At 36.8% G+C, this 12,496-nt stretch overlaps 1 protein-coding gene across 1 annotated transcript in view; it reads right to left on the bottom strand.

Annotated features, from left to right (window-relative positions):
• The window catches only part of TMEM132C (transmembrane protein 132C), a 559,319-nt gene that overhangs the window by 18,920 nt on the left and 527,903 nt on the right, over positions 1-12,496 (bottom strand). Inside the window, exons 6-7 of the mRNA XM_056821908.1 lie at positions 4,718-4,923; positions 215-488 (exon numbers count right to left, since the gene is read on the bottom strand). Of these exons, the coding sequence (XP_056677886.1) occupies positions 215-488; positions 4,718-4,923 (480 nt within the window). The remainder of the gene's footprint in view (positions 1-214; positions 489-4,717; positions 4,924-12,496) is intronic.

Below are 12,496 nucleotides of genomic sequence, written 5' to 3'. Positions count from 1 at the left end.
CAGGTTGGGCTAGAGGATCCTTGAGGTCCCTTCTAGCTCTGGATTCTCTGATTGGATGATCTTTTAAGATACTTTCTAGCTCTAACATTCTATAATTCCATAGGGCAAGAAGGCATAAAGTATGGGTCTTTTTTGGCACTCAAAACAATCCTGTGTGTTAGATACATACTATCATTAACTCTGTTTTGCAGATGAGGAAACTGAGGCTCCTTACCTGTATTGTTGTCATGCCAACTTCTCTCCCAATCAAAATTCGCCCTTCCTGCAGTTTGGCAATGTGGGGTTCTTCTAATTTCATGAAGTCAGTTACCAGGTCAGTGATGTCAAATTGCCAGTCGGGACTCAGTAAATATTTCAGTTGGCCCCAGGGATTTGAGTCCTCAGACACAAACTGGGTGAGGACCCGAACCATTGCATGTTGATATTGGAGGGCACAGCCTCTACCTCTTCTCTCTTCATCATCTTCATCATCACTGTCTCTTGTGGGTCTGAAATGAAAGGCAAGAATAGAATTAGAGTACTTTAGAGTAAAAAAAAAAGCCTTAATACCAACAGTCAAAAATCAAACCCAGTATCTATAGCAAACAAATCAATCAATAAACATTTAGTAAATCCTCCCTATGTCCTGGGTGCTGTGATAAACACTGAGGATATGAGAAAAGCAAAAACTCTCAAGGATCTTACATTCTAGTGGGGGGAAACAGAAATAAGAATATAGAAAAATAAAGAATGAATACAGCACTTAAAGGTTTGCAAAGGGCTTTATAAATATTATCCCATTTTATCTCTCAATAGCTCTACGAGGTGGGCGCTCTTGTTACCCACATTTTACTGAGGAGGACTGAAGCAGTCAGCAGTGAAACAATTTGTGCACAGTCACACAAATTCTGAAGCAGAATTTGAATTCAGGTCTTCTTCATGATTCAGGTCCAGCACTCTACCCACTGTGCCATCTAGCTACATCTTATACAAGGAATGTACAGATTTGATGGAAGGTAACCTTAACTGGGAAGAATGAAAAATGCCTCCTGCAGAAGGTGATGTTTGAATTAGGTCTCCAAGGAAGAGAGAAATGATGAGAGGCAGAGATGAGGAGGGAAAGCATCTGTCGACAGACAGTGCAAAGACTGGGGGAATGAGAGATGGAGAGCCATTTGTGAGAGAGATCAGGATAATGAGTGTAGATAACTTGAATGTATAAGGAGACTGAACAGATAGGAAGATTCTTACTTCTATAATATTTCTGACATGTAGCCTGGTGTCACAGAGTGGACTGGACTTGGAAAATCAAGATGTGTTTTAGTCTTAGCTCTGATAGGCAAATCATTGTACCTCTCTGAGCCTCAGTTTCCTCCCCTGTAAAATGAGCATAATAATATCTGCACGCCTGTAACTGAGCTATTATGGGGCATTTAATTGTTCCATAAACAGCAAACAGCAAGGCATGATACAAAATTTGAGTCCCACCATCTCGAGGTGAATATTTCTGCTTAACTATTGGACAGCTCCAATCTTTAAGAATATTTTCCTTTAATTGAGAAAAAAAATCTCCTTTTTTTTAAAGTCCTCTGCATTGCTCTTCTTGCTCTCTTCAGAAACAACAAAGAACAATCTTATTCCATTTTTCTTCATTGGCAGCCTTTCAAATATCTCCAGACAATGATCATGTCTCCTTTCAGTTGTTTCAATTTCCTATTTCTTCAAGTCTTCCTCATAAGAAATATTTCTAGTCACTCGGCACATAGTAAAAACACAATAAATGCCCATTCATGCACGCATTTATTCTTTCATCCATTCATTCACCATGTTTGTTGACCTCCTCATTTGTCCTTTGAAATGAATGGCATATAGTTAGAATTCATTGTTGTTGTTCGGTCGTTTCAGTTATATCTGACTCTTTCTAACCCCATTTGGGATTTTCTTGGCAAAGACACTGGAGTGCTTTGCTGTTTCCTTTTTCAGCTCATTTTACAGTTGAGGAAACTGAGGCAAACAGTGTTAAGTGACTTGCCTGCAGAGCCACACAGTTAGGAGGTATCTGAGCTGGCATTTACATGGCACTTTAAGGATGGATGCCTCCTGTCCCCTCAAGGGTACAATCCTGGCAATTTAAGATGGAAGAGTTAGAGCAGGCTAAAGGCTTTTGGATATCTAGAAGTGAAGGGACAAGCAGGAGCCCACCAGTTATTCATTTCACAAGTACTGAATAGGTGCGGTGATCCACGTAGGGATGTACTGACTTTTAATCAAACATGATGAATGAAAATCTGGACGAACACACAAAAGGTTGCAATTTTTCTCTAATAAATGATTTCTGGTGGTGGTCCTTTAAACAGAGGACTCTTTTAGAGCATTAAAAATAGGATTCATTTTACAAAATATTTTTTAAAAATTTATTTATAAGAGATGAGAGGTCCTAGGTTCAAATCTGGCCTCTGACACTTCCCAGCTGTGTGACCCTGGGCAAGTCACTTGACCCCCATTGCCTAGCCATTACCACTCTTCTCCTTGGAGCTAATACACAGTATTGACTCCAAGATGGAAGGTAAGGTTTTTTTTTTAAGTATATTTATTTTTAAAAATGTATTTATTTTCAGAGATTGGATATTTTATAAAGCAAGGCATACAGATTCACTTTTCTCTTTTTAGGAGAATAAAATAAACATTAAGAACACTGAAAAAAATTAACTCTTTCAAGTTATTTGGGACAGTTACTTTTCTAAGTATAAATAAGTAGAAGCAGGTATAATGGTACAGTGAATAAAGTATTGTAGTCAGTATCATGAAGACTTGGGTTTGAATCCTGTCTCAGAAACATGTTAGTTGAGTAACCCTGGGTAAGTCATCTAACTGCTCCCTCTTTCAGTTTACTCATCTGTAAAATGGGGACAATAAAAATATCTACCTCATAGGGTTCTTGTGAGGCTCAAATACATGGGGAGTGTTTTAGGGGTTGAGTGTGGGGGACTTGGAATCCAGAAGACCTGAATTCAGATGCTACCTTGTCCTTATATCAGTAAAAGGGGATGACAGTTGTGTCTACTTGACCAGATTGCTGTTACATAATTCAAATGTATGTAAAGCAATTTTCCAAACCTTAATGTACTAGGTAAATGTGACTTCTAAGTAATGATAGAAATAATAATAGCTAAGCTTCATGTAATACTTGACAGCTAAGTGGTGTAGTGGACAGAGTCAAAAAGACTTGAGTTCAAATCTGACTTCAGACACTTATTAATTGTGTTACCCTGGGGCAAGTCACTTCATCCTGTCTGCCTTAGTTTCCCCATCTTGTAAAATGAACTAGAAAATGCAACCATTCCAGGATCTTTGCTGAGAAAATCCAAATGGGGTCCCCAAGAGTCTGACACAACTGAAATGACCAACCAACAACCTATAACACTTACCAGGTGGCTGGCATTATGCTAAGGGCTTTACAATTATTATCTCATTTGATCACACAGCTTCTTTGGGAGATAAGTGCTATTATCCTCATTTTACAGATAATGAAATGGAGGCAAAGAGAGGTTAGAATGATTCCTCCAGAGTCACATGGGAAGTAAGTGTCTGAGGGTGGATTTGAACTCAGGTCTTCCAGACTTAAGTCCCAGCTCTTAATCTGTTGTACCATCTAGTTACTCAAGGAGGTGTTAGTGACTATATTTCCTGATCCCCCAAACTGAGTCAATTGGGCTGAGAAAGGGCTTTTCTTTAGCAGAGAGGCATCATGGTTTCATGGAGAGATGAGAAAAATCTCTGACAACTCTTTAAGACTGTGAGTTTGAAGAAGGTGTGAAGCAGTTAGTTGGTACAGTGGATACAGTCCTTCCCCTGGAGTCAGGAAGATCTGAGTTCAAATCCAGATTTAGATACTTCATAGTGTTATGTGAGCTCAGGTAAGTCACTTCACCTCTGTCTACCTCTGTTTCCTTTTCTATAAACTGGGGATCATAGTAGCACTCACAGCTCAGGGCTGTTGTAAGGATCAAAATCAATAATTTTTGTAAACTTGGAAGTGCTATTTGAATGCTAATATTAAGTGGTTCATCTACATTAGTCAGTCAGTCACCAAGTGTTATTTAAGCCCTTACAATGTGCTAAGCACCGGGAAGTTTCCATCCTGGGAGTTCCTTCCACTAATGAAATCATAAGTTTATACAAAAATTTTTATTACTTTATTAAATTTTATTAACTTATCATTTGCTTGGAATTGGAACCATTTTGGAAAATCTCCCACCCAGACTAGAAACAGTGCTGAGCACTGGGTTGCTGCTCACTTTCCTTCTAGAGGAAGGGGTAGGAATGAGGGTCTGATAGCAATCAATAATAATAATAATAATAATAATAATAATAATAGCTAGTATCTCCAGAGCACCTACTATGTGCAGGCACTTTACACATTCCTCATAACAATCCTGGAAGTTAGGTGTTATTATTATCCCCTCTTATTACAGATGAGACAAATGGGAATTAAGTGATTTCCCCAGGATCACACTGCTAGTAAGTGTTGGAGACTGGATTTTGAACTCAGGTCTTCTTGACTCCAAACCTAGAACTCTATCGATTATGCCACCAGCCACTTGATCCAATTGTCAGTATTGATTAAGCTCCTACTACGGGACACGCATTGTGCTTTGTGCTGGAGATAACGAAAGAAATGCTGTCTAGCTGAGAGCTAGTTGGGGAAAGACGAATGTATAAATATATATGACCTAACCTCTTATTGGAAACGATGGGCACTCTCCAGGCCTTGACTTGGCTCAGTTCTGTGTCTGAGATATCGATTTGCAGAGGCAGACGGGGCACCCACACAGTGATGTGCAGAGGGGCACTCAGATACTGATAGGTGAAATTCACAAGGGCATCCACCTTCCCTTTGATCTCTTTGCCATTGACGAAAACGTAGTCACATCGGTCTGACACCTACAGAGAGAAAGGGGAGAAAGGGGAAAAATCAATTGAGGGGGACCAGGATGCCATCTCTCACTTCTCCTTGGGAGAACAGGAGAGTTATTGCCCTAGGAAGAAACCTCGAAAGTTACCCCAGTGCAATGCAGGAACCAAAAATCTCTCTCGATGTTAGGTGACAGCAACAGCTGAACTTGCAGAGAGAGAGATTTCCAGCAGATGTCCCGATAATTGGAATCCTCAACCATTGCAATATCAAGGTACCATGTCTGGCTTGCATCTTGCTTCCTTCTTTTCATCTAATTCCTTCTTTTGCCCAGTTGAATGATAGTACACTATAGTGACAATATCAGTTAATTTCCCCCTTCCTCTATGAATCTTCATGAAATAATAATTGTAAAATATAGCCCAGCCTGGCGTATGGTTGGCACTTAATAAGTGTTCATTCCTTTCCCCCTTTATTCAAAAGTATCCTACCTATGATTCCCTGCCCCCAGGTCCTGGATTACCTCCACACTATATATAATATATATATATTTAAAATGATTATTTATAAACATTCACAATGTATGGTGATTTTATATTAATATATTATCAATATATTAAAAGAATAATACATTGTATCATTATAACAATATATTATAATAGCAGTATATTAATATAATTGCATATTATGAATATTTATAGTGAATAAATTCATTGTATTATTAGATGTTATTAATATGTTATATAATTATCAATATAATAAATTAACACAAAGTATAATTATGTGAGAATTATTATATAATAGCATAATTATGCAATAGTATTACATAATGATATGATATATTATATGATGTAAGAATTATATAATAGCATGACAATTATATAATGATTATGCAATAATTATGTAATAGTAGATATGTAATAATTATGCAAGTATATAATTATATGATACTTACTCAATAGCATTATAATTATTCAATGTCTTATTTAATTATATAATGGTTATGAAATAGCATTACAATTATATAATGATATATAATTATTTATAAATATACAATATTATTATTATTATTATATAATTATGTAACAATATTATATATTTATTTAATGCTAATTAATGATTTTAAATATCAGCTAATTTAAGAACTAATTAATGAATTAATAATACACATTGTATAGTGGATCGAAAGATGTCTTTGGAAGTTGGAAAATCTGGGCTTCAAGTTCTGCTTCTGATATGTACCAGCTGTGTGACCTTGGGCAAATTACTTAATTTCCCAGCGCTCTACACAATTCTCTTAAGACTTCAAGTTGACTAGAAAGTACCAGCTTTCCTTGGAGGAATCAGTTTCATTATCCAGTAGTTCTCTGGCCATAGTTCCAGGCCTTATCCCTTATTTCCTACAAATTGCTTCAAACTTAACAATTTAATAAAACATGATTTGCAATGATTTGTATATTGACGAATAAGTTCCAAATCCCCAAATACCATTATGACTCCTTTTTAGAGGAAGAAAAATAAAATACAACAGAGAGGACACTGTCTTTTGAGACAGAAGATCTGGGTTTAAATTCTGGCCCCAATTCTTAGTAGCTACGTGTCTTTGGGTAAGTCATTAAACATTCTTGTTGAATTTGTCATGCCCTAATAGAAAGAGATTGTTTTTGAAGCCCAAGAAGAAGGATCTAAGTCCCACCATGGATACTTATTGGCTCTGTGACCTTAGGCAAATCATTTAGCCTCTCATGGTGATCTATATATATATATAGAGGATATATATATACACAAATATATATGGAGGAATATATAATAATATAGATAGAATATATAAGAATATGTGTATATATAGAATATATAGTGAATAGATATGGAATATATAATAATATATATAGAATAGATAAGAATATATAGTTAATATATAAGAATATATAGTAAATATATAAGAATATATAGTGAATAGATATGGAATATATAATAATATAGATAGAATATATAAGAATATATGTATATATAGAATATATAAGAATATATAGTGAATATATATGGAATATATAATATATACAGAATACATATGAATATATGTATATAGAGAATATATAAGAATATATATTTAATATATAAGAATATACAGAATATATAAGAATATATAGTGAATATATATGGAATATATAATAATATAAATAGAATAAGAATATATGTATATAGAGAATATATAAGAATATATAGTGAATATATAAGAATATATAATAATATAGATAGAATATATAAGGATAAATAGTTAATATATAAGCATATATAGAATATATAAGAATATATAGTGAATATATATGGAATATATAATAATATAAATAGAATATATAAGAATATATGTATATAGAGAATATATAAGAATATATAGTGAATATATAAGAATATATAATAATATAGATAGAATATATAAGAATATGTAGTTAATATATAAGAATATGCAGAATATATAAGAATATATAGTGAATATATATGGAATATATAATAATATAAATAGAATATATAAGAATATATGTATATAGAGAATATATAAGAATATATAGTGAATATATAAGAATATATAATAATATAGATAGAATATATAAGAATATATGTATATATAAGAATATATAGTTAATATATAAGAATATATAGAATATATAAGAATATAATGAATTTATATGGAATATATAATAATATAGAAAGAATATATAAGAATATATGTATATAGTGAATATATAAGAATATATAGTGAATATATATGGAATATATAATAATATATATAGACTATATAAGAATATATGTATATGGTGAATATATAAGAATATATAGAGAGAATTTAAGGCTAAATTGCAGAAAAGATGCTGGATTGTTGGAGAGAGATTACCAGGCCAGTGAAGCCATAGATCTGGGCCCCCTCTCCTGTCCCTAAAATGATGAATTGGTCTCAGAGGAGCTCTAAAGCCCCTTCCAGATTTCAGACTGGAACCCCACCATCCTCTACCAGCAGGGCATATGACAATGCCCTCGACTCAGGAAACCACTGACTGACAAGCCGATGTGTTCATAAAACCCTTTAAGCAATGTCTATCCAAATCACCTCTTCCCTGGCCTTTGTGAACTGGACAGACAGAGCTGGAATGAGCCATCCAGACATACTGGGGGCAGAGTTTTCACCTTGAGAACAGGGCAAACCCTTCCCTCTGCTACTGAAGAGACACAGCTGGGCCGGGCAGACTTAGATAAATTTTCTGAGCCGGTTTGGGGACATGGAGGGTAACCCGGAGCAGGGACAAAAGGGGTGGAGGAAGAATGGATTAATTTCCTCCCCAATAAACACGATCAGTTTTTTAAATGTTTACCTTTTGATTAAAGACATAAACTAATTTTAGACACCGCAAGTAAATTTGTCATTAGCATGTAAATACTGTCCTGAAATCTAAGCAAGCATTAGCATAATAGCCGTGTAAGAGTTATATCAGTAATCACTTCTTTAATCAATGTTGTAATTTACAGATCATTGACTTTTCTCATTTATTACCTTTCTGAGCACCAGTGGGGAGGGAATCCAACCACTCCAGAATATATAAATAATTAAGAGGAATGCCGAGAGTATGAAGTAGCTGCGTGGGATAAAGCCATTGTCAGCGCTATTCCTAAAGGTGTCATAAATGTCTGGGGAGATCTAGGGGCACATTAATCATACAGTAAGTGGCTTGCGATGGGTGCTGTTGCATTACTAAATGAGCTGCCAGGTTTACAGGCTCCAACAGAAAACCCTACAGACGTTCCCACATCCTTTATTTCCTCTCTAGGAACTACTTCCCAGTTCTGTACTATGAATGCTATTATCTGCCAGCCCAAGACTTGGTCCACGCCATCCTTTGCTCTCCCAGGAGTTGGCCTGAATTTGCCAGTTGTCCAATGCTCATTGAAAGGCAACAAGGTGACGCAGTGGTCAGTTGTCTCTAACAGCCACAACTTGGCCAGACAGGACATCAAGCCCCAAAGCATATGTCCAGTTTGGATCTTCAGTTGTCCTAAAACCATGAAGGTTTTCATAGAACTGAAGCATCTCAGGGTTAGGAAACTCATTGATGGTCTATTCCAAACTATACTAAAACAAGAATCCTTATACTGATGCAGAGACAAAGTCATTTTAGTCTTTGTCTGAAAGCCTCCAGTGGGAAGGAGCTCACGAGTTTTGGTACAGTGGAAAGCGTTCTGGAGTCAGAGGAGCTGGGGTTCAGATCTCTTTTCTGATACTACCTTTGTGACCGTAGAAAAGTCATTTAACCTTCTTGTGCCTCAGTTTCCTTGTCTGTAAAGCAAGAGGACTATAATCAGAGTGGAGATAGCTAGGTGGCACAGTGGATAGAGTGCCAAGCCTTGGAGTCAGGAAGACTCATCTTCTGAGATCAAATCTGGTCTCAGTCACTTACTAGCTATTTGACGCTGGGCAGGTCATTTAACCCTGTTTGCCTCAGTTTCCTCATCTGTAAATGAGCTGGAGAAGGAAATGGCAAACCACTCCAGTATCTTTGTCAAGAAAACCCCAATTGGAGTCTCAAAGAGTTGGACACAATTGAAAAACTAAACAACAAATATTAGAAAGACCTCTTAGGTCCTTTCCAATGCTCTGGATCTCTGATCCTATATACCTCTAAAGGTGATCCATTCCACTTTGGAATTGTTTTCTTTAGGAGGAAAGTTTTCCTTTATATGAAGCCTAAATTTGCTTCTTTTCCACCCATTGCTCTTTTGGAGCCTCAAAAAATTCTAACTCATAGAATCATAGATTTAGACCTGGGAGGAACCTTTAAATGATATCAAGTCCCAACCCAGAATTTTGCAGGAAACCAAGACCCAGAGAATCTAAGGGACTTGCCTCAGACTGTGAAACTAGTTAGAACTCATTTGTGGCAGGATTTGAACCCAGATGTCCCCAGTCCTAAACTAGGACATATAAGACAAATATAAGCTGCTAAACCATGCTGGCTTTCCAGCCAAACTGTCTTCCTCATGACTTTATCATGCTTTCTTGATCCATTTTCTCTCTCGGATTAACATTCCTGGTTCATTCAAAGGATCCTCCTATTCAGATTCCAAAATTCTTTTGAAATAAACACCATTGTCCTACGTGTTCTGGGGAGTGACTGACTGGCTCTTACATCAAATGAGATCCTTCTGGTTAAGAGTTTAGCACAGAGTCTGGCACTATGTAAAGAAATGATTATTACCTTTTCCTCTCATCACTCCTTAATTCCCCCCTCCCCACCAATCAGATGATCAATTGTTCACCAAATAAGAAGTGAAGAAAAACAATTTCATTCATTTTTCTTCTTTTGGCCTCCATGGAGAAAGGATGTCTGGTTGGGCTAGTAGAGCTTAAATCGAGGGCTGGTAAAAGTTTGCTATTTATTTGCAAGTCTATTCACGGAATAATTGAAAAGCACTCTATTGTGTAGCATTAAGTCCAAAGAAGGATACTCACTGGTTTTATTTGGCACTGAATTACACAAGACATTGCATAGCTTTTCAAATACTTGTTGTTGTTGAGTCCTTTCTGGCTCTTTGTGATCCCATTTGGGGTTTTCTTGGCAAAGAAACTGGACTGGTTTGCCAAATTTCAACTCAAGTCTTCCTGTCTGCAGGTTAGGCACCCTATCCACTGTACCACCTGACTGCCCCATTCAAACATTTAGTCTAGTTTAACTCTAATTTCTGTTGAAGCACTCCCACCCAATAAGGCATTCAGCTTCAGAACCTGGACAGTCATCCTTTAGGTATTTCTCTGCCTGCCGCTTTCCACAGTCCATGTTGCCAACTCATGTCAATTCTAACAATAATTAATCTTCCACCTGTTTTCAGCTCACATAGCCACTTCCCTAATTCAGGTCTTTGTCACCACTTGCCCATGCACTACCATAATTGCCTTCTAATTAGTCTCCCTACTTCCTATCAATTAATTAATTAAAAAAAACAATTAGTATGTGCCAGGCACCCTGCTAAATGCTCAAGATACAAAGAAAGGCAAAATCATTTTTGTTATTCAGTTTCTTTCTGACTTGTTCAACTCCTCATTACCCCAAATGGAGTTTTCTTGGCAAAGATACTTGAATAGTTTGTCATTTCCTTTTCCAGCTCATTTTACAAATGAGAGAACTGAGGCAAATGGGGTAAAGTGACTCGCTCAGGGTCACATAGCTAATTTTCCATTTCCTTTTCCAACTCATTTTACAGGTGAAAGAACTGAGACTAAAAAGGTGAAGTGACTTGCCCAGAGTCACACAGCTAGTTTGCCATTTCCTTCTCCAACTCATTTTACAGATGAAAGAACTGAGGCAAACAGGGTGAAGTGACTTGTCCAGAGTCACACAGCTAGTTTGCCATTTCCTTCTCCAACTCATTTTACAGATGAAAGAACTGAGGCAAACAGGGTGAAGTGACTTGCCCAGAGTCACATAGCTAGTTTGACATTTCTTTCTCCAACTCATTTTACAGGTGAAAGAACTGAGGCAAACAGGGTGAAGTGACTTGCCCAGAGTCACATAGTTAGTTTTTCATTTCTTTTTCCAACTCATTTTATAGATGAAAGAACTGAGGCAAACAGGGTGAAGTGACTTGCCCAGGGTCACATAGCTAGTTTTTCATTTCTTTCTCCAATTCATTTTACAGATGAAAGAACTGAGGCAAACAGGGTGAAGTGATTTGCTCTGCTTACACAAGTAGAAAGTATCTAAGGCTAAATTTGAACCCAGGACCTCCCATCTTTAGGCCTGACATTTAGCCACTTGGCTGCTTCAAGATAATTTAGTTTTAAAGATTAATATGGTCTATTATTTATGACTGAGGAATTCTACATTTTTCTTGCCCTGTCCCAACCTTCTGCCCCCTCCCACATACCTCTAGGGCCATCCAATGAGCTTCCCCATTCCCCAACCATCTTAAGTCATCTTGCAAGAGCAATTCATTTTTTAATTATATCTAAATATTTAAAATGATCTTTAGATGTATTTTCCTTCTTAATCTCTATTATTAATACGATTAATTCATGAGAAAAACAAAAAACAGGCATCCATTATGGTAGAAGGCATTTGAATTACCATCCACTTAAGCTGCCTCTTCCTTGAAGTAGCGCTAATTACCATTGAACTGGTTAAATGAGAGAAGGGTAGGAGTGGGTGGGTGGCTTCTCTAGAATTTGTTTTTTTCTTTCCTCTACTTCAGAGCTGTTAGGTAGAAAGAAGCGACCACAAATTGAGTAGGAGCCAGCCAGCTAGAAAGGGAAGAAGAGAGAAACAGAAGGGGCTGGCATCAGGAGCCTGTAACTGCTTTTCAAACTGGGCAGGAGCGGACAGCAACAATGAAGGAAAGCACAATGAGTCTACTCTGTGCCTCTCTATCAAGGACCCTGGCTAGCGACTCAAGGTCCAGTTGCCATGGGATCAGCCCACATCATCCTCAAGTTGGTTGTGCTTTCTAGAACATGTTGCTCCTGGCACTTTTATGCCATTAAGAAGGAAATAGATTGGCCATATTGACACTAACAAACCCCGATGAAAGACAGGACCCTGCCAGTACCAATTTTCTAGG

The sequence above is a fragment of the Monodelphis domestica genome, chromosome 3, assembly GCF_027887165.1.
Source record: "Monodelphis domestica isolate mMonDom1 chromosome 3, mMonDom1.pri, whole genome shotgun sequence".
Taxonomy (NCBI): domain Eukaryota; kingdom Metazoa; phylum Chordata; class Mammalia; order Didelphimorphia; family Didelphidae; genus Monodelphis; species Monodelphis domestica.
Note: the sequence above shows the minus strand (reverse complement) of the source record. Positions and strands in the feature narration are given on the sequence as shown.